Here is a 20,715-nt window from a genome sequence, read left to right on the forward strand (position 1 = left end):
TTTTTTTTTTATTATTTAACTTCATAATGTGTTGTAGTCCTGGTACCTTTGATAACTATTGTAGTGACATTTAAACTAAATACAATTTAACTGATTTAATGAATGGCTATTGTTTATTTTGAATTTATTGAACCATAAAATCAATTTATGACTTTTTACATTGAATAATCCGTGAAGCGGATTATGTTAAATGTGAAGAGTCAAAAATTGATTTTATGGTTCAATAAATTCAAAATAAATTATTGCCATTCATTATAAATAAATTTCTATCAAAAATGAGGCTCAAAGAACTTTTTATAGTATTCATATTAACAATATGACAACGTACACACATGTTGGCGTATGAATACACAATGTCAGAGTGGGCGTGTCCCATAAAAATTGACAACATTGAAAATAAAACGAGTACTTTTAACCAATCAGAAGACAGTAAATACACCAAATTTATTTATTGATTGTTGTTTGCTTAATATAAAAAGAAAGAGATGTGGTATGATTGCCAATGAGACCACTATCCACTTATAGTTATCAAAGGTAAAAAAAAAAAAAAAACAGGCATATATTTAATACGCCAGACACACGTTTCGTCTACATAAAATTAATCAGTGACGCTCAGATTGAAATAGTTAAAAAGCCAAACAAGTACAAATTTGATGTCAGCAATGTCCAAAAGACACAAACCAATACAGGTACATGATATTTAACAAAATCTAAAATAATTGCAACTAAAACTCATTTTTAAGAGAAATTAAATTGAGAACGAAAATGGGGAATGTGTCAAAGAGACAACAACCCGAATATAGAGACCAGACAACAGCAGATCACCAATAGGTCTTCAATGCAGCGAGAAACTCCGCACCCGGAGGCGTCTTTTAGCTGGCCCCTAAACAAATATCTTTACTAGTTCAGTGATAATGGACGTCATACTTAGCTCCGAATTATACACAAGAAACTAAAATTTAAAATCATACAAGAGCCAGAGGCTCCTGACTTGGGACAGGCGCAAAAATGCGGCGGTGTTAAACATGTTTTTTTGAGATCTCAACCCTCCCCTATACCACTTGTCAAGGTAGAAAAGTAAACGCATAACAATACACACAGTAAAATTCAGTTCAAAAGAAGTCCGAGGTCAGAAGAGGTAACAAAAGAAAATAATCAAAATGACAATAATACATAATAACAACTGACTACTAGCAGTTACTGACATGCCAGCTCAAAACCTCAATTAAACTGATTGAAAGATTATAACTTCATCCTATGAATATCATGTACAACATAACCCATGTCATGCCAACAACTGGTTTTGAAATAGGCACTGGCTACCGTTACATGGAAATGTAACAATAATTAAATATTATTGTTACATTGGAGACTAAATACCGGAATGGATGGTTGGGTAAGGACCTGATTAATTACGAATGTAACAATAACTATTCAGGCTACGGTTACATAGCGTTATTGTTACACGAAAAACAGCACTGTACGAATGTATTTAATAAAAGTTGAAGACATTTATTTTATTTTTGAGAGTCTGACACATTTTTGATGAAACCACTCCAAGCAGTCATCACACACCAGTGATGCCGCATTGTGAGCGTCTGTATCGCATACTCTGCAAATTCATTCTGCGATATTCCTTTTAGAAGATAAGGCAACCTGTAATGTTTGCCATGGTTCTGGTGAGAAATACTTTTTTCTCTATCAATATTGATATTCTCATCCAATATTTTGGTTGGAAGCATGTAGTGTAGTTTCATCTCGTCTATCAATATGATCGCATTGCCGTCCATTACGGATTTTAGGTTTACCTCAGATTTTAGTATACAATAAAATTAACGGTACCAATTTTGTTGCACCAGATGCACATTTCGAAAATACATGTCTCTTCAGTGATGCTCGCGGCCAAAATATTTGAAATCCAAAGCTTATATAAAAGATGAAGAGCTTTAATCCAAAAGGTCCAAAAAGTAAAGCCAAATCCGTGAAAGGAATCAGAGCTTTGCATGAGGGAGATACATTCCTTAATTTATAATAATTTCCATCATTTTGTAACAGCAAATTTACACTTAGCAGTTAGCAAACTTTGCTTTTGATGTATCAATTTTTTTTGAGCTGCGTTTGTATCTATAGCTGTATGAAATTTGTGTCTTGATATTGTTTCAGTTTCGTTTCAAACGCATCCCAAGTTTTAATTTTTTTCATCCAAAACAGAATTGGTAATAGGAATCTCTTCATCCATTGTTCAAAGTGTAATGACAGTAACAAGAGTAGGTGTGTAGTTATATAGAAAAAAGTAAACACTTTCCTCAGCCCAAGTTCTCAACAAAAAACCATTGAACTATATGTTTCGCCTTTGGCACTACTATAATGAAATAGTACCTTTAAGAACATCAAAACCATTAATACGTAAAACTATTTAAACACCATTTGTTGAATAATAATATTTATTATTGCATAGCAGTATAATAATTCCCACAGAAAGTAACCAAAAGTTAGCGTGCAATAAATTCCAATATTGCACTAGTGCAATAAATCTTCAAAATTCATGACGTCACCAATGACAAAATCTTAGTTTCAATCAATTTTTACTTTAAAATATTATATTGTTATACAATAAAAGGGTTATTTCATGAATATTGGGGAATATTGTCCCTCGTAGAACATATATTGCACTCGCAAACTCGTGCAATATGAAATTCTACTCGGGACAATATTCCTTAATATTCATGCAATAAACCTATTATCTATCATTATTACAAGTATTATTTAGTACATATGAAAGAATTAAGCAACACAACCATAGAAGGTTTAAATTTAATAAATCTAGCGTACATTGCTGTTGTTCATGTAATAATAACACAATGTAACCGTAGCCTCAATAATTATTGTTACATTCGTTATTCATCGGTTCCTTGCCCAACTTTGTATTCCAGCAATTAGTCTCCGATGTAACAATAAAAATTTGTAACCGTAGCCAGTGCCTTTGGAATAAATGTGTTTAATTCCGATGCAAAGACCATTAAAGTGAAGCAATATAAAAGCCAAAATATGCAATCTTTAATGACCTGACAACAGTATCGTAACTATATCCCTTCTTATTGTCCATTGACTTTTATATATATTTGCAAAACAAAATTCTTAATAATTAATTTTTATAAATTAATATTTTTTTTCTCGACGTATGTTAATATATGATATATACGAACTCTGACTATCAATTTCATAATTTTTGGTCAATAATTAAAACAAATTCCCATTAGGTCTTATTTTATTTTTTTGAAGTGTTGATTACCTGATGGAGTAACCAAAACAAAAACAACATACATGTGCTTTTAATGTATGTTTATTTTTACCATGTGACTTTGTATAAGTAAATATTAAGATGACCTCTACTGACCATCAAACAAACTTAGATTTCATGTCATGTTATTGTAATAAATGTTCTATATATGACAGGAAACTACAATTTCCATTTTCTATTTATAAAAATATTAGATATAGTATAAAACTAGTAAAATAGTACTTTATAGGCAAAGGATATGAAAATGAATATTGTTTTATATGTTTACCTTCATATGTTATATTACTAGACATGAGTTATGACAGAATTTACCAGCTATAAAAACATTTTGTTTTATCTTCCTAAATTGTTTGCTTCCAAGATGTGCATTTTGCACATTAATGAATAACTGAATGATATTAACTTTAGTCTGTTTTTTAATAAACTTTTTAGAGCCTCTTTGTATTGTTATACAACTCCCCATGCTAAAAGCATGAAAAGCTTGGGTATAGTAAGTTAACTTGTATAATGATATAAAATCAATAATCAAATAAAGTGATGATCATTTTCATTGGTGTCCTTTAACAGGTCAGGACCACTACCTTATATGGAAATGCATAAATTAGCATACTTATGTTCTCGCACATGTAATTGTTTATTTACATGTGACGCAATTTATATTTACCTAGGTTTTTGACCAATCCACTAAATGAGTCACAATGCATGATGGACTACTATGTGTTTACAATCAACCAAGAACACGTGTTATCTACTGAAATACAACACATTTTTTCGTGCAATGCGGGATTCACAATTTCGCTTAGTTTTTCATTTTGTGTATCCTCATTTAAAGTTCGTGATATAAAGTTTTACTTCCATGCTCAGATTAACGAAGAGTTGTTTCTATGCGAAGAAAAAAGGGCTTCAATTACCCGATAAATAGCCATTAATATGTTTGATGATTGCACAGAGATTTCATGTATTCGTCCACCACACAGCAACGAAACAACAGCGAAAAACACAATTACCCATGAGACAAACTTACTAGTGTAAAGTAAGCCGTCGATAACAGCCGGTGCTGATATTCTCGAGTACAGCAATTTTCGTATAGATAATTAAAGGCAAATGTGTGATCCTTGAATTTTGTGTACTTCAAAAAGGCGAAGAAATATTTACATACATGACAGTGTTAACAAAATCTATAAGTATTTATTTTTGTCACATTTCAGTATATGGGACTTCCAAACTGTTCCCTTTATTTTAAAGGTAGTGAAGTCAGCTACTGTAGTTTCAGTTTGTTCGTTTTTTAATGTGCTCGGACATTTGCCAAACTGAATAAAATCATTACAGCTGATTTCTGATACCTGCAAAGTAAAACTTTGGTTGGCTTGCTTGCTTTGTTTGTATAGTTGTTTATTCAAGCTTTGAAAATAAGATTGACATCTTTAAACAATATATATATATAGGCATAGTTTAACTTGTATATTTTATATTTAGTACAATATACAAACAAAGCAAGCAAGCTAACCAAAGTTTTGCTCTACGAACATTAGGAAATAAGCTGTAATGATGTTATCCATGTGTATGTGCGACAAGGTGGAAAATTTGATATGTTTTGTGAAAATTGCAGCGTTGGATCTATAATAAAAAATAAGATTTGGTATGATTGCCAATGAGACAGCTGTCAACAAGAGACCAAAATGACACAGAAATTAACAGTTATAGATCACCGTATAGCCTTCAACAATGAGCAAAGCCCATACCGCATAGTCAGCTATAAAAGGCCCCTATATTACAATGTAAAACAATTCAAACGAGAAAACTAACGGCCTTAATTATATTAAAAAAAAATGAACGGAAAACAAATATGTAACACATAAACAAATGACACCCACTGAAATACAGGCTCCTTCCTATACAATATTTTTTTTTTGATGGGATGGATTTCTTCTCCTTTTATTTTTTTTTTTTTTTTTGATTGTTTTACGCAAGTAATTTTTGGGTCATTTATAAATAGCTTACTTTTCAGCATTGAACCTATGACTGCTTACTTTACTAAATTATGTCTTTGTCGGAAAGATGTCTCATTTGGCACTCATACCTCATCTTCTTATTTCTATATACAAAGCACGTTTAAGAAAAAAAATAAAAGGTAATATGGCACCCACTGTGATCCAGAGACTTTTAATATTGGAGATATTTTACATATGTCAACAGGACAGCAGCCGAACGATAAAAAACCTCTGAGGTATATTTTGTGATAAAATTAGCAACAAACGGATATTATCGATGGATGAAACTATAAAAAATGTGTTGAGCTATATACCGTACCCGCTCAGTGGCGGATCAAGGGGGCGGGGGTTCCGGGGTATGGACCCCCCTTTTTTGGACGATCAGTGCATTTGGATGGGGACATGTAGTTGGAACCCCCTCCCCTTTTGTCCATGGTTAGGACCCTCCTTTTTAAAATGGCTTGATCCGTCCCTGCCGCTTTCATTACACTTATTTTTAGCATACTGAATATTATGATGTTCTTTCTTTTAGTTCAGGCCCTGATAAAAAAAAATTACACATTCAGTACAGAAAGAAGTGTTTCAATGAAAGTTTTCGTGTTTTTGTAGGCAGCAATGTTTTGGAATGACATTATACCGGTTTAAAAGAGCTCAAATGATTTTCTTACTGGACAGTGGTCACTTCATTGAATATTTCACTGTTTCATGTCATGAAATTAATGCAGGTTCAATTCATAACAAGGCACAAAACCGGTTCAACTACTTTTGCAAGGCGAAAAAGAAAGTCGAATCGTGAAGCCAGTAAACAATATTTTTTTAATCTGAGCATGCAAATTGAAGATTACGTTATATATTTTACATTAAGCATATTTGCAGAATAAAAACATTGGTAATGAGAGTCCCAGACAATATATTAGTTGACTGTTTTCCAACTAATTCCACGTGTTTTAAGTAGTAGTTTACTCGTAGTAGCCCACAATGCATTGTAGTTCATTGATTCGATTGGTCAGTTTTTGAAGGCCGAATTGGCCTTGTGTTTTGGAAATTACTATGCAAATATATTCTGACGTCAGAAAATCTAGAGTTCTCGACCTGTTTAATATTCAAATTGGTATAGTCACATGGTACAAATAAACTAACACTAAAAGCACATGTATGTTGTGTTTGTTTTGATTGAAAGGCTGTTACACTACTGATACTTACTCCATCAGGTAATCAACACTTCAAAAAATAAAAGTAACATAGAGACCTAATGGGAATCTTTTTTAATTATTGACCAAAAATTATGTAATTAATAGTCAGAGTTCGTATATATCATATATTAACATACATCAAGGAAAAAATATTAATTGATAAAAATGAATTTTTAAGATTTTTTTACTGCAAATATACAGAAGTCAAATGGATAAAAGTCTGTTTAAATAAATGCAAATGAATTCACATGAAGAATTAATTTGGATTATATTAAAGATAAAACAACATCAAACGTTATACTAAGAAAATCAAATTGAATATGATGTCAAAAACATTGTACATGCACTATAAGAAACTGATGTGGCATTTAAACAGCAATAATGATTATAGGTAACACTCAATACAAGGAAAATATTATTCTACTATAAATCGACAGGAAGGTTACTTAGACAATGTAATGGTATTGAAACTAGATATATTATATCGACAATGTAGAGACAAAACGAATTATTTTCCCCAAAAAATCAAATACATAAAGGAAAAGAGGGTTGGAAAAGTTCATTATGAAAAAAAGACCCAAAAACACGAAAATGGAGACACAATTGTAGTTGACAAATTAGGGGAAAAGTCATGATTCAAGGTCGTATTAATATTGTTATATTAACATATAAATTTAACAATTGTCTAAAATTTAAGCAACATATGGCAATGAGTTGCAATGATCTAGATGATAAAAAGAGGCAGAAGAATCCAATGAGAGACCCACAAAATAATACAAACGTTAACAAAGCAGTATGCAAATAAAGTTTGTAAATCTTTATTTTCTGCTTATAAATAAAGGCAACAGTAGTATACCGCTGTTCAAAACTCATAAATCTATGGACAAAAAACAAAATCGGGGTAACAAACTAAAACTGAGGGAAACGCTTTAATAGTAGAGGAGAACAACGACACAACATTAAAAGGTAATCTTAGTAATATGTATTAGAGTAATAACAGAATCAAATTGACTCGAATTTGGAATAGTATCATGAATAAGTCGGGATTGACTAACAAGCCGTACTTCAGCCGTATTTGACGATTCTGTGACGAGGAGTATCAGATTGCATCCATGCTTTAATTCATAACTTTGAAAGAAAGAAAAAAAAGGAGTTTGTATGCACATTTTCGTTAAATAGGTTAATTAACCACTTTTATCTTTTTTCGAAGAACAGCAGACATGTAATAAATGTTCTTACAGTAATCAATTTCAATCACTAAGAAATCTAATGACTGACTATCGAAGTTAAGTTTAAAGCACATTAACATTAACCATACAGAAATAAACTTTGTGAGATTTTGTATCCTTGTTTGAATAGGTTATACTTGTCACAGTCTAGTTCAAATTTGATTTTATTTATTTGTTGATACTGAGATAAAACGTTATCAAGAACAAAACAGGTAAATCAGGACAAAGGTGAGAGGTGTTCCAAAAAAAACCTCATATACAAGACAATTGATGCTAATGGAGAAAACCTTTCCTTCAGCAATGATCCGGCTTTCAAATATATAAGACACAAGTGTTTCCCCGTCGACAAAGTCTACAAAGACGAAGACCTGTATTGAAGGTATGCGAATATTTGAAAATATAAAATTATAATGTACAGTAAAACACATCTTTAGAAACTTTAATGTTAAAACTTGTCATGTAGTGGTTATGTGATATTGAACTAGTGTTGTGACTTGTAGAGTACATATTAAGTTGATTTAACGCATCAATGTAAATATAACGGAATTTGATGAGACTGTCATCAAAGTGAGAGGGTTAGCGCTATAAAACCAGGTTTAATCCACCATTTTCTACATTTGAAAATGCCAGTTCTTGTCCATTCGTTTTTGATGCGTTTTGTTATTTGATTTTGCCATGTGATTATGGACTTTCCGAATTGATTTTCCTCTAAGTTCAGTATTTTAATGATGTTACTTTTTATACGGTCAATGTTCATAACAACACAGATGGAGGCCCTTAATTGTACAAATTTGCATCAATATATATTTATTAATATAATAGTTACGGAAAGTTCGTTATCTTTCACCAAGTAAGTCAGTGGTATATATTTTAGTTTATTGATACTGGCTCGAGGATACAGGTAATAAACTTTGTATATATCAAATATAGACACGCTAACCTAAAATTTATGAATTCGAATATTTATTATTCCATATGGGTACCATGACATGTACACATAAACAATACATCATGATTTGTAACATTAAACTATTTTCATATGTTGAAGTAAAACATTATTTTATGTGTGTATATGATAACAAAACAGACGACGAAAGATTACATAATTTATACAACAAAATTATGTAATCTTTTGTCAACCAACAATTTACACAAATATATTTACATTAAATAGTATGGGCAGGATAATTAAAAGATGAAACAGACAATTGTAATATCATACGGGGTTGACTGAGGCTTTGTAACGACACAGTTTGGTATGGTGCATATTCATTCATTAACATTTTTCTAAACTTTTAATGGTTCGAAATACTAAAAATGTTCTGCCACAGGAATAAATCACATTACCTTTCTGAAATTTGCTCCTCAATTTCCTTCAACTTTGTACTTTAATTGGCCTTTTAACTGATCTATTTCAACAATCTCTGATGAATCATTTGTAGACAAAACGAGTGTCTGGCGTACAAAATTATAAGCCTAGTATAGTTTATGTCTTATCAGAATTTAAAAAAAAAGAAATTATAAATCACTACAAGTATTAATGTCACTCTTTAATTATCATCAATGTTTTTTGTACAAAAATGTTTACATACTTAAAATTTAGACATTTAATGAAACTTATGTTTTATCTCCTCCAGGTAAAATCAGATGGTATTGGCAATTTAGAGGTAATTTTGCTCTTCAACTGTTTCATTTCTTATACATCATTCAAATATTCGGCTTTGAGCTTTCCTGTTGAAGTTAAATCCAGAAAGATGCTTCGAATCCCAGAATTATAAAAAGCATTGCTTTTATTTCTTAATAAAAGAACGTCATTAATATATGCTGCAGTGATTTTTTAACCACTATAAAACCGCTGCTCAACTGTGTGGATATATCCCTCAGTGATATTATTAAAAATGTAAAACAACAAAAATACCGAACTCCGAGGAAAATTCTAGACGGGAAATCCCTAATCAAAATTTAACGAATGGGTATAACAACTGTCATATTTCTGAATTGGTACGGGCAGTTTCCTTGTGTCGAACATGGTAGACCCTGATTTGATGTCTAGTTAAATATATCACTTGTATGATATTTGCATAAAACTCCATTATATTGACAACAAGATGTATCGTTTAGCTGTGTTTGATATACAGATAGATAAGGATTAACAAATCAAATGATGTTCAAACATGTCTGACAAACACAAAAGCAATTTGGCAAGATTTTATTACATCATAACCATTATATATCTGGTTACTACAACATACTACAATACAGATGTATCAGAAATAGGGTCCTTTTTTAATTCCAACCGATTAGCTTTATAAAGTATTTCCTCTATTTGCTTCGCACCAAGATACACTATACGTATTAATATGTAACCCTATTGACAGAAAGAAAAAAAAAGGTATTAAACACTTGAGATCTGCAGGATCTGCTTACCCTTCCGGAGCACATGAGATCGCCCCTAGTTCGTTTTTTTTTTTGGGGGGGGGGGTCGTGTTGTTTATTCTTTTGTTTTATATGTTGTGTCGTGTGTGCTGTTTTTTGTTTGTCTATTTCATTTTTAGCCATGGCGTTGTCAGTTTGTTTTAGATTTATGAGTTTGACTGTCCCTTTTGTATCTTTCGTCCCTCTTTTGAGACATCTCAGGAGAAACCTTGAAAATATCCTGACATGCAGTTCTGTTCAAGGCTGCAGATTGATTAAGGCAGCATAAGTAATTCGATTTTCAAACCGAAAGCGACGAAGAAATTCCGTTGTTCAATTTGTTTTAGCGGCATTTAGAATTAACTGTACTTACACAGCAACAAAACAAAAGCTATACGTTTTACAATAATAATTATCAAAGGTACCAGGCTTATAATTTGATACGCCAGACGCGCGTTTTGTCTAAATAAGACTCATCAGTGACGCTCATATCAAAACAGTTAGAAAGCCAATAAACGTGTACTATTGTATGCTTTGTTTTAAACATATAAGTACATTATAAATTTCAAATGTTAATTTATTTTATTGCCTAAATTGTGTTAATGAATTATTTATTCAGCACATCGTCTGTATCTTTTAAATACATGTTGTGTCATACCCCGATTTACATTCTACAGGACAATACGCAGGGAGGTATATCACAATGAATAAAACAGAACAAAAAGGATCCAAAAACATGTAAGTTAATAATTTTTTAACTAGTAAAATGTCAAATTCTTAGTTATTGTCAAAGTGTAAACTGTATGTCTTTGGAGGAAAGGCCATATCGGGAAACAAATTGACTGTTCCATATTTTCAACCCAGTAAGCAAAGATAAGATTCATTTAGTATTCATCTTGGCAAAATATTTTAAGGCAACTAAGATCGATTCTTTAGAATAAATGAACATCATGACTATAAATCGAGCAGTCTGTCATTCGTTTGTGAGTTGGTGTAACAATGCTTCCGATGAACAATATTAAAATTTGACACTAACTGCTCTCCCTTCTTTGTTCCGTGCCATGATACAATATGTAATCAACTAGTATCGAGACTAGTAGTGATCAACAACACTTGAAAAGGGACAATGCATTTGCTGCCAGGTAAAAAAATGAAATTATCATTTTGACTATTCACCATCAATTTTCCTGAAATAAAAAAAAAAAAACATTTTGAGTTTGGTGGATCCCAATCGTTATTCAGTTTTGCCTTGATAATCAATTCCCAAACCCCAAAGCAAAGTCTGCCAAATCCTCCATAGGTATTTCAGATTCACACTGAACATTATTTTTGAAATCTTTTCATTTAAACGTTTGAACTTTGTGGACTTTTTAAGAAAGTTCACAAATGTGTACTAGGCTTGTTTCTGTTAACAACCATTCCATCATTGTGCAGTATCTGTTATTATATATATGTATAACTTTGACATAAACAAGTCGGGAACTCTAGATTCCCTCACATCAGAATATATTTGCATAGTAATTTTTCAAATAGGAGGTTAATATTGCCTTTAAAAACTGACCAATCGCCTCAATGAACTACAATTGTGGGGTACTACGAGTTCATTATAACTTAAAATACGTGGAATTGTTTGTTGAAACTTTCAACTCATACAATGTCTGGGACTCTTATAATAATTTTTTTTTTGTTTAGCGAATGCGTTTAATGTGAAATACATAAGCTTCAAATGTGCAGGCTCAGATTTTAAAAAACAATAGTGTTTACTGGCATCACGATTTTACTTATTAGTACTTTCTTTTTCGTCTTGTGATAGTAGTTGCACTGGTTTTGTCCATTATAATACATTGCACTTGTAATCGTAACATTAAAAATCATGTACCTGGCGTGGCTAACAGTATCAAATGGGAAACAGTATCTAAGAAAATAATTCAAATACTATACGCTTTGAATTTGGACGGAGAATATTAATAGAATATATGGTGCAACCGAGACAAATTCAGGAATTTAAATCTGAAAAGAAAATCAAAATACATGTATCCAATTTACGCAAAACATATAATAGGTTTTGATAAATCGCTGCAATTTTCACAAAATTTACGTCCTAGTGGTACAAAGTTATGGGAAAATGTGTAATATTTCAGTTTGTAACACGTGTTTTCGGTTGATCATAAACACGTAGAAGTCCTTAATGGTAACTTATTTAGATAATTGGTCATTTACCCATGTTAACAAAAAATGCATCATATGTAAATAAACAAAAACATATGCAAGGACATAAGTATAACAATTTATGTAGAAATATAAAAGGAAGTGTTCCCGACCTGATGAAGATCAATGCCAGTATTGTTAGGTCTGCTTCAAATATTGATTTACATCTAGAAATTAAAAACGAAGATCGTTTTTGAACTTGAATTTACAATAAAAGAGAACATTTTCTTTTTTTCCTTTTTAACTTGACTTATATATTTTATTCTTATGCAATTTGTAGGTAACAATTTTTTTCATTGACTAAAAGTTGCCGTCAAATCCACAATTGACCAGGCGTAACTAAGGTGGAACCCGTCATTTTGAATTGATTGAATCAACAAATGTTTGATTACTACTATTTAATCGTTAAAAAAAACAGCACCTACCTAGAATTTGCCGTTTTATTGTAATTTTATTTGAATTTGAATCGTGCAGGTAACGTAATAACCTCCAGTTTGTAAGTTTTCATTTGTATGACGTCACGTTTGGCCATGACATCTTTGCGCCAAAATCATTCATGAAGTTTCTTGGATTTTTTTTATTTGTCTAATTTAGACAACTTTTCGAAGTATTATCGTATTATTTCTTTTCTTTATGCATTAGAATCGGATGGCAACCGTTATATTACTTATTGAAAGTCACAACCGATAAGTCGCATTCATCTACAAAAAGAGGATGACATTGTGACTTTTAAAAGATGACAGATAGAAAGAAACACTATGATTGAATGACACAATAATTAATATATCAGGTATACTTAGTGCAATTTGTTGAAATCATTATAGAATAAAAGCTTGATTTATTGTAAACTGATGTTATTTGATGATTCTTTTTTTAAACGTAAGAACTATCAAACAACATTTAAACACTTTTAAAATTTTAATTGTAGTGTATATGAAGCAGTTATACAGAAACCCAATGAAGCCTTGCAAACAGATTCAAATACACAGTAAGTTTTGGTTAAATGCATAGTCTATCTCTACGGTTTTCCCAAAATAGTTTATAGTTGTAGTTTAAATTCAACGGATTTTTCAATTCCGCATAATCTATTATGTAATGAAATTGAGAATGGACATTTAAAAATATACACATTCACGCAACGGTAGTAAATAAATGCAACAGGAGTGTACCGCTGTTCGACATTGGATATTCGTTACATTAAAAGTACCAAAGAGTTACATGTACTAAACACATCAAACGAATGGACAACAACTCTCCATTAAGTTATAAAAACAACATATGCATCATGGTTGTTTTTATTTACGGTTTCATATGACTTCAAGTCTTCTAAGTAATGTCTTGTTATTGCTTTTTTTTTAAAATTTGATCATACTTTATTGATTGTTTGACACTTGTTAGTGAATACATCAAATACCGGTACCGGCCTCGTTAACCGTTAGTAGCATATAGTCAATTTGGTTAGTATTTGTTAGTTTATTTAACTGTAATATATACATTTATAAATCATTGTAAATTATAATATACCCAACTAAAACATTATCAATACAGAATGATCAATAAATCTGAATAGATAAAAAAAATAAAGAATAAATAAATAAAAATCACAGAAATTTGGAATTTTGGAAAAAGCAAAAATAAAAAAAAAATTTTAATTCCCTTTATATCTTTATTTTTTCTGATTAATATTCCAAGTATTTCTGCACATAAAAGAAATATACAAGGGGATAAATGATCCCCTTGTCGACAACCTCTTTGAATTTCAAAGAATTCAGATAAAAAACAATTTTGAAAAACTGCAGAACTTATATTTTTGTAAAAGGTTCTTACCCATTGTTTTATAGAGGGGCCGAAATTGAAAAAGTCTAAAACGTCTTCAATGAAATTCCATGATACAGAATCAGAAGCTTTTTCAAAATCTATGAGAAGGAGCAGTCCTGGTAAATCATTTAGTTCTGTATGAAATAATATATCGTAAATAAGACGAGTATTCTCCCCTATAAATCTACCCGGAATAAAACCAGTCTGATCACTGTTAATAATTTGAGGTAGAACTAATTTTATACGCTCAGCTATGCAGCTTGATGCTAATTTATATGTGGTATTTAGTAAACTTATTGGTCGCCAATTTTTCATGAATTGACTCGGTTTATCTCCCTTTGGAATACAGGTGATAATACCTTGTCTTTGAGTAATTGATAATTCACCCTTTTTGTAACCATTAATTATAGACCGAAATACAAATTTTCCTATATCTATCCAAAAAAACTTGAAAAATTCATTTGTGAAACCATCTGACCCAGGGCTTTTTTCATTTTTCATTTTTCGCAAAGCAGTTGTCAATTCACCATAAGTAATTTCACCCTCCAAAGATTCTCTAATGGTATTATTTATTATTTTAATATCAGTATCAGGGATTTCATTGTTTAGTTTAACATTATTCAAACTTTCTGTTTTAGTATATAGCCTTTTGTAATAATTGTTTGCTTCTTTTAATATTTTATCTTGCTCACTGATAGTGTCCCCTTTTTCATTGACTAATTTTGGAATAGTTTTATTTATAAAATGTTTAGTTTCTAAATTTAGAAAAAAGTTTGAAGGTTTTTCTCCTTCTTCTATCCATTGAATTTTGGATCTGATGTAGGACCCCCTCATCTTTTTTTGTCTTAATACTTTTAGATCAGTTTTCTTTTTTTCAGTTTCAATAAATATTTCTTCTGTCAATATTTGTTCTTCTAGTTTTTTAATATCTTCTGATAGTATTCTTTCTTTTTTATCTTTTTGTTTCTTCCTAAAAGAAGCATATGAAATTGATTTTCCTCTAATTTCTGTTAATAAAGTTTCTAGAAAGAGTTGATCGTTTATAGTAAATTGAATTTCTAGGTCATTTATCTTTTCTAATGTTTCTCTCTTGTATACTAGTGATGCGTATTGTTCTTTAACTTTATTTATAGTCTCTTTAACAGCAGCTGAATATTCAATGTCATGTAAAAGTGAATTGTTAAATTTCCATAGACCTTTACCAATTATAAAGTTATTCATCTTTAAATGTAACATTATTGGGGAGTGATCGGATCTATAACTGTTGAGAATGTGTATATCATGTACATGTTGATTAAGGCCCTGCGATATTAAAAAGAAATCCAATCTTGCTTGTTTAATGGGATTATTTTTTCTCCATGTAAATTTTTTCAGTTCAGGGTACAATTCCCTATAGGGATCTGTTAAATCATAATTTTCTATTATATTTAAAACTTTCTCCTTGGCTTTTGGGTTATTTACATTTTGGTAATTATAAGTATCAAGATTTTGGTTTTGGACTTAATTGTAATCTCCAGTTATTAAAACTGATTGGTTGTTCAAGTCTTCTATTGTATGACTTACTCTAGAATAAAATTCAGGTGAATCTTTATTTGGACCATATAAGCTTATCAAAGTTATTCTTTTTCCTTCAATTTCAATATCAATTCCTAACAGATTTCCTTGATCATCTTTTTTTATCCTATGTATCTTGTATTCAAAGTTTTTGGTAAAAAATATTGCTACCCCTCTTTTGTTTGTTGCAAAAGAATTGAAAATACAGTCTCCTCCCCATAGATTTTTTATTGATATTTCTTCTGTTTCTGAAAAATGTGTATTTTGTAAACAATATATGTGGCAATTTTTTGCTTTAAGATAATCAAAAACATCTCTCCTCTTCTCCTTTGAATTTAAACCTTGACAGTTGTATGAAACAATTTTTATACCACTATCACTCATTTATTCAATTTTATTTTTATAGCTGAATAATAAATACTTGAGATTTGATAAGAGTATTGCGACCGTATTCTCCCATAGTGTTTTATATAAGTAAGTGATAATGTAACTCTGAAATGTCTGATCTCCTCTACCTTAATTTCCTGCTGTATCCTAAATACATCATAGTTTCCATACAATAAGTAATACTGTGTCAAAATGAAAAACAAACATAAAAAATTAAAAAAAAAAAAAAAAAAAAAAAATTTGAGATCATAGTGTAAATATCAAACATCTAATAATAATTAAAAACAAATTACTATTGTAGTGAAGAGTAACCTATCCACTTGTGTTCAAATATTTTTTAATACAGAAATACTGTGTACAAAGAGAGATAAATCTATCTAATTTAAATTATAATAAATAAAACAATCTCCATTATATAATGTGTTTTCATATCAAAATCTAAATGCATTGAATATACACTGTTTTGGTTGATTTAAGTAACTTTTTATTTCATTTCATTTCAAATGAGTCAGACCGAAAGAAATAGTGGGCTAATGAAGACCATAAATATGTGTATATTTAGTTTTTGCTTTCAACATGTACATACAGACAAACAAATGTTTGATTTTCAATGCAATCAATAGATTTGTTTGTAGTGTTAACATTTTCAGGATTTTGCAAGTGTTTATTTTTTTCTTAATACACTTCATGATATTTACACCATGAGCCAATAAAGCATGTATATGTAACTAAGAATTAATAGCAGCTAATCTAAAAGCTCTTGACCTGTACAAATTAAGCTTCAGTCATGCACAAATTAAGCTTCAGGCAAATCAACACAAATGAAAATCATATAAATATAAGCTACGCAGTAAGCAGTAAGCACTAGTAGAAAGCATAAAGCATGTTTGATAGGGCTACACGATTGATTCTCTTTTAAAAGAAATAAAATTTAAAATTTCGCAATAAATTTTCAATTATTGGTACTATTTGTTAAGCCAGCTTCACTTATTCATTCAAGTCATTTGTAATAATCTCACCTTCTATCATGGTATTATTTGAGACAAGATAACAGTAAAAAAAATTCTGTCCCATAAAGTTTCATTAGAACAAGGCTTCTAATGATAAATTTTGTGTAAATTTAACTGTTTTACGGTTTCTATTATCGGGTGAGTACTGACCGTACAACCAGTCATTTAAGCGTGAGAAAAAAAAAATAGTCGTTAAGCTTTAAAATTTGGAGACTATATAATATGTATATATGACATACATAGTTTAACCTAGTATCCTATCTTGGCTATTTTAGTGGGGTAGGAAAACATTCCTGTTTTACCGACATTACATGCTGGAAAGCACTAAAATAAAAATATAAAGCTGAAGCAAACAAAAAACGCAAGAAAAAAAAACCAACATACACACATAACAAAAGAAAAACAAAACAGAACATTAACACATCTATACTTACTGCTATGTCACACCCTTAAAAATATTAAAGTATTAAATATACATTTTTTTATATTTGTTTATGAATATACATATTTATATCGAACAAGTAAATATACCAAAAAAAACAGAGATACAAATATATAATTTGTGTCTTGTTATTGTTGTCTATCTCTCGTTCTTTATGTTTATGACCACAAGTGTTGTCTGTATGTATAACTTCCGAAATTGTGTATTTTTTGTATGTTGAAAGGTTATGAATTTACGGTCTTAAAAAGTAATAGGACGGAAAAAATAAGTGTGTGTGACGTCGCTTAAAAATTCAATGAACATTTTTTACAAATTCTTGTCATATAAACTAGTAGTGAGGAGATTTTCATACATGGATGAATTTAACGAAATTCAGATTTTATTTTAAAATGGGAGCCAAAGTAATGTGAGTATCTTTTCAATTTTAAGTTTATAGTTTAAAGACGGTATTGCTCTGAAATTTAAAAACAATCCAGTGGAGGGACTTCCAAGGAACATTTGATAATATTATAAACATTCAAATAGCATCCAATAGTATTATTTGAAAGAGTCCGAACATATCAAAGTCATTCAAAGTTCAAACTTCATAAGTGGAAAAAAAAAATAACGGAATTTGATGAGACTGTCGTACAAAGTAATAAGTTTAGCGCTATAAAACCAGGTTTAATCCACCTTTTTTTCATTTGAATATGCCTCTACCAAGTCAGGAATATGACAGTTGTTGTCCATTCGATTTTGATGTTTTTTGTCATTTGGTTTCCATGTGATTATGAACTTTCCGATTTGAGTTTCATCTGAGTTCAGTATTTTTTTTTTCATTTTACTTTTTACAAAACATTACATTGAAAACCTAACTTTCAGAAACTACCAATTTCTTAAACATAATATTTCTTTTATATGTTCTTATTAATCAAACAATGTTACATTAAAATGCAATTGAAAAGGGTACAGAAGTTTGTACTTTAACAGAAAACCGTTGGTTTTCCACGTTTGAATGGTTTTACATTAGTAATTTTAGAGCCCTTTATAGCTTTTTGTTCGGTGTGAGCCGTACATTGACCTATAATGGTTTACTTTTATAAATTGTTATTTGGATGGAGAGTTTTCTTATTGGCACTCACACTACATCTTCCTATATCTATTTGAATGTGAAGTGTACACACCTGATTCTCCTTTTTCTTGAGTATGCAGTTTCACCTTAACTCTTAATAACGGCTTTGGTTGCTGATAAAAAAAAGAATCTATGCTATGATTTTTTTGTGACTTAACAGATGAAGAATTACTACGCCTATAGTAAATTACAAAAACTCTTCCAACGTCTTATTTTAAAATGTATAGCCTGACCATTTCAATGTATTACTCTTTAAATGTCATAAATATAAATAGTGTACTGAAAATATAAAATCTTAATATGACTTTGCTATGCAGTCCGAAAACTGAATAAAAATAAAATTAAGAATATGTGGTAAATTTCCAATGAGACGTCTCTCAACCAAAGACAAAGATCCATTTGTTAAATACTTTCGAGCTATTAAATATTCTGGGCACACGTCGATGCTTTCTCATTGAAACTTTCCCTGATTTACCATTTATTCGTATTTTCGTTTTCGTGCTTTATTAAATTGTATAATCCGATATATATATTTGTTTACCATTTCAAAATACCTTCGTAAACTATAACATAGATTTTTATATGATTTGAAAAAGAATATATTATACAGATGTCCATGCGCACGACATAAGCTAGCGAAATAGTTTTTATCTGGTACGTCCTAATTAAGTGTTTAAAACATGTTTGCTGATGATTATTTGGTAGACAAAATACACGTCTTACAGTCCAAACTATAAGCTAGTCTATGATCAATCTTCGAAGATGTTTTAGATGAATAAATGTATTCAACATTTGGAAATAAAAGAACTAATTAAAAAAGGCAACAGTAGTATACCGATGTTCAAACTCATAAATCCATGGACAAAAAACAAAATCGGGGTAACAAACTAAAACTGAGGGAAACAGTTATAACTGTGGAAGTTACAGCTTTAGATTTGGTCAAATTTTACAAATTTTTCTTGAATTATTCCAAATTTTTTCATAATTGATTAGGTGAATTGTACATTAAGATTATCAATTTTGATATCTGACATATCATTTATATAATTGTAAAAAGATTGAATAACTCTACCATTTACTCTTATAATGAATGTGCTACACTAGCATATCTTTAAATCAAAAGATAAGCTGTAACACTATTCATACGCAATACTTGTTATATTTCCATTTAATTAAGATATGACAGAAGATATATAAAAGAGGGACGAAAGATACCAAAGGGACAGTCAAACTCATAAATCGAAACTAAACTGACAACGCCATGGCTAAAAATGAAAAATACAAACAGACAAAAAATAGTACACGTGACACAACATAGAAAACTAAAAAATAAACAACACGAACCCCACCAAAAACTAGGGGTGATCTCATGTGCTCAGGAAGGGTAAGCAGATCCTGCTCCACATGTGGCATCCGTCGTGCTGCTTATATGATAACAAATTCGGTAAATAGTCTAATTCAGTAGGTCACATACATGAAAGGGAAGGGGATTGTAGTAACGACGTAAGGAACATATCCGATATCATTTGTGAAACGGTTATTCCATAACGGTCAACCAACTCGTGATGGCGTCTGTAAAATTTATGAAGGGATGATTTCAACTTCACCATTTGGAACTCTTGGTTTAATAGCTTCCTTGTGAGCAGCAACCCTCTATCAACAAAATCATGATAGGAAATACAAGCACGGGAATATCGTATCAATTGGGAGATATATACCTCGTATGCAGGTGCTGCTGGAATGCTACTACTTAGAAATGGAAAATTCACAATTGGAAAGCTGAAATCATCTCTTTTGGCGTAAAGTTTTGTTTTCAACCGACTTGCGTGGTCAATTTCTAGATGTAAGTCAAGATATGAGGCCGACATAACGATAGGATAGATGCGTTCCACATAGTCACCAAATTTTGAATTATTTAGTGAAAGAACATCATCTAAGTAGCGGAAAGTAGAGTTAAAGGATATCGCTAACTTCTTATCTTTATTCCTAAGAAGTTCTGCATGAGGTCAGCCTCATAATAATAAAAAAACAAGTCGGCAAGTAGAGGGGCACAATT

The 20,715-nt window shown here is 30.6% G+C and overlaps 1 protein-coding gene across 4 annotated transcripts in view; it reads left to right on the plus strand.

Annotated features, from left to right (window-relative positions):
- The first annotated feature begins 7,909 nt into the window (after positions 1-7,909).
- LOC143062770 (ATP-binding cassette sub-family C member 5-like) overlaps positions 7,910-20,715 on the plus strand; it is a 93,130-nt gene continuing 80,324 nt past the window's right edge. The window contains exons 1-4 of one of the 4 annotated variants that reach the window (XM_076234559.1): positions 7,910-8,093; positions 9,352-9,381; positions 10,749-10,867; positions 13,266-13,325. In XM_076234559.1, the coding sequence (XP_076090674.1) occupies positions 10,833-10,867; positions 13,266-13,325 (95 nt within the window). In that variant the 5' untranslated portion in view covers positions 7,910-8,093; positions 9,352-9,381; positions 10,749-10,832. The remainder of the gene's footprint in view (positions 8,094-9,351; positions 9,382-10,748; positions 10,868-13,265; positions 13,326-20,715) is intronic. The other 3 variants (XM_076234551.1, XM_076234574.1, XM_076234568.1) reach the window with 3 other exon arrangements.

The sequence above is a fragment of the Mytilus galloprovincialis genome, chromosome 1 (genome assembly GCF_965363235.1).
Source record: "Mytilus galloprovincialis chromosome 1, xbMytGall1.hap1.1, whole genome shotgun sequence".
NCBI classification, from domain to species: Eukaryota; Metazoa; Mollusca; class Bivalvia; order Mytilida; family Mytilidae; genus Mytilus; species Mytilus galloprovincialis.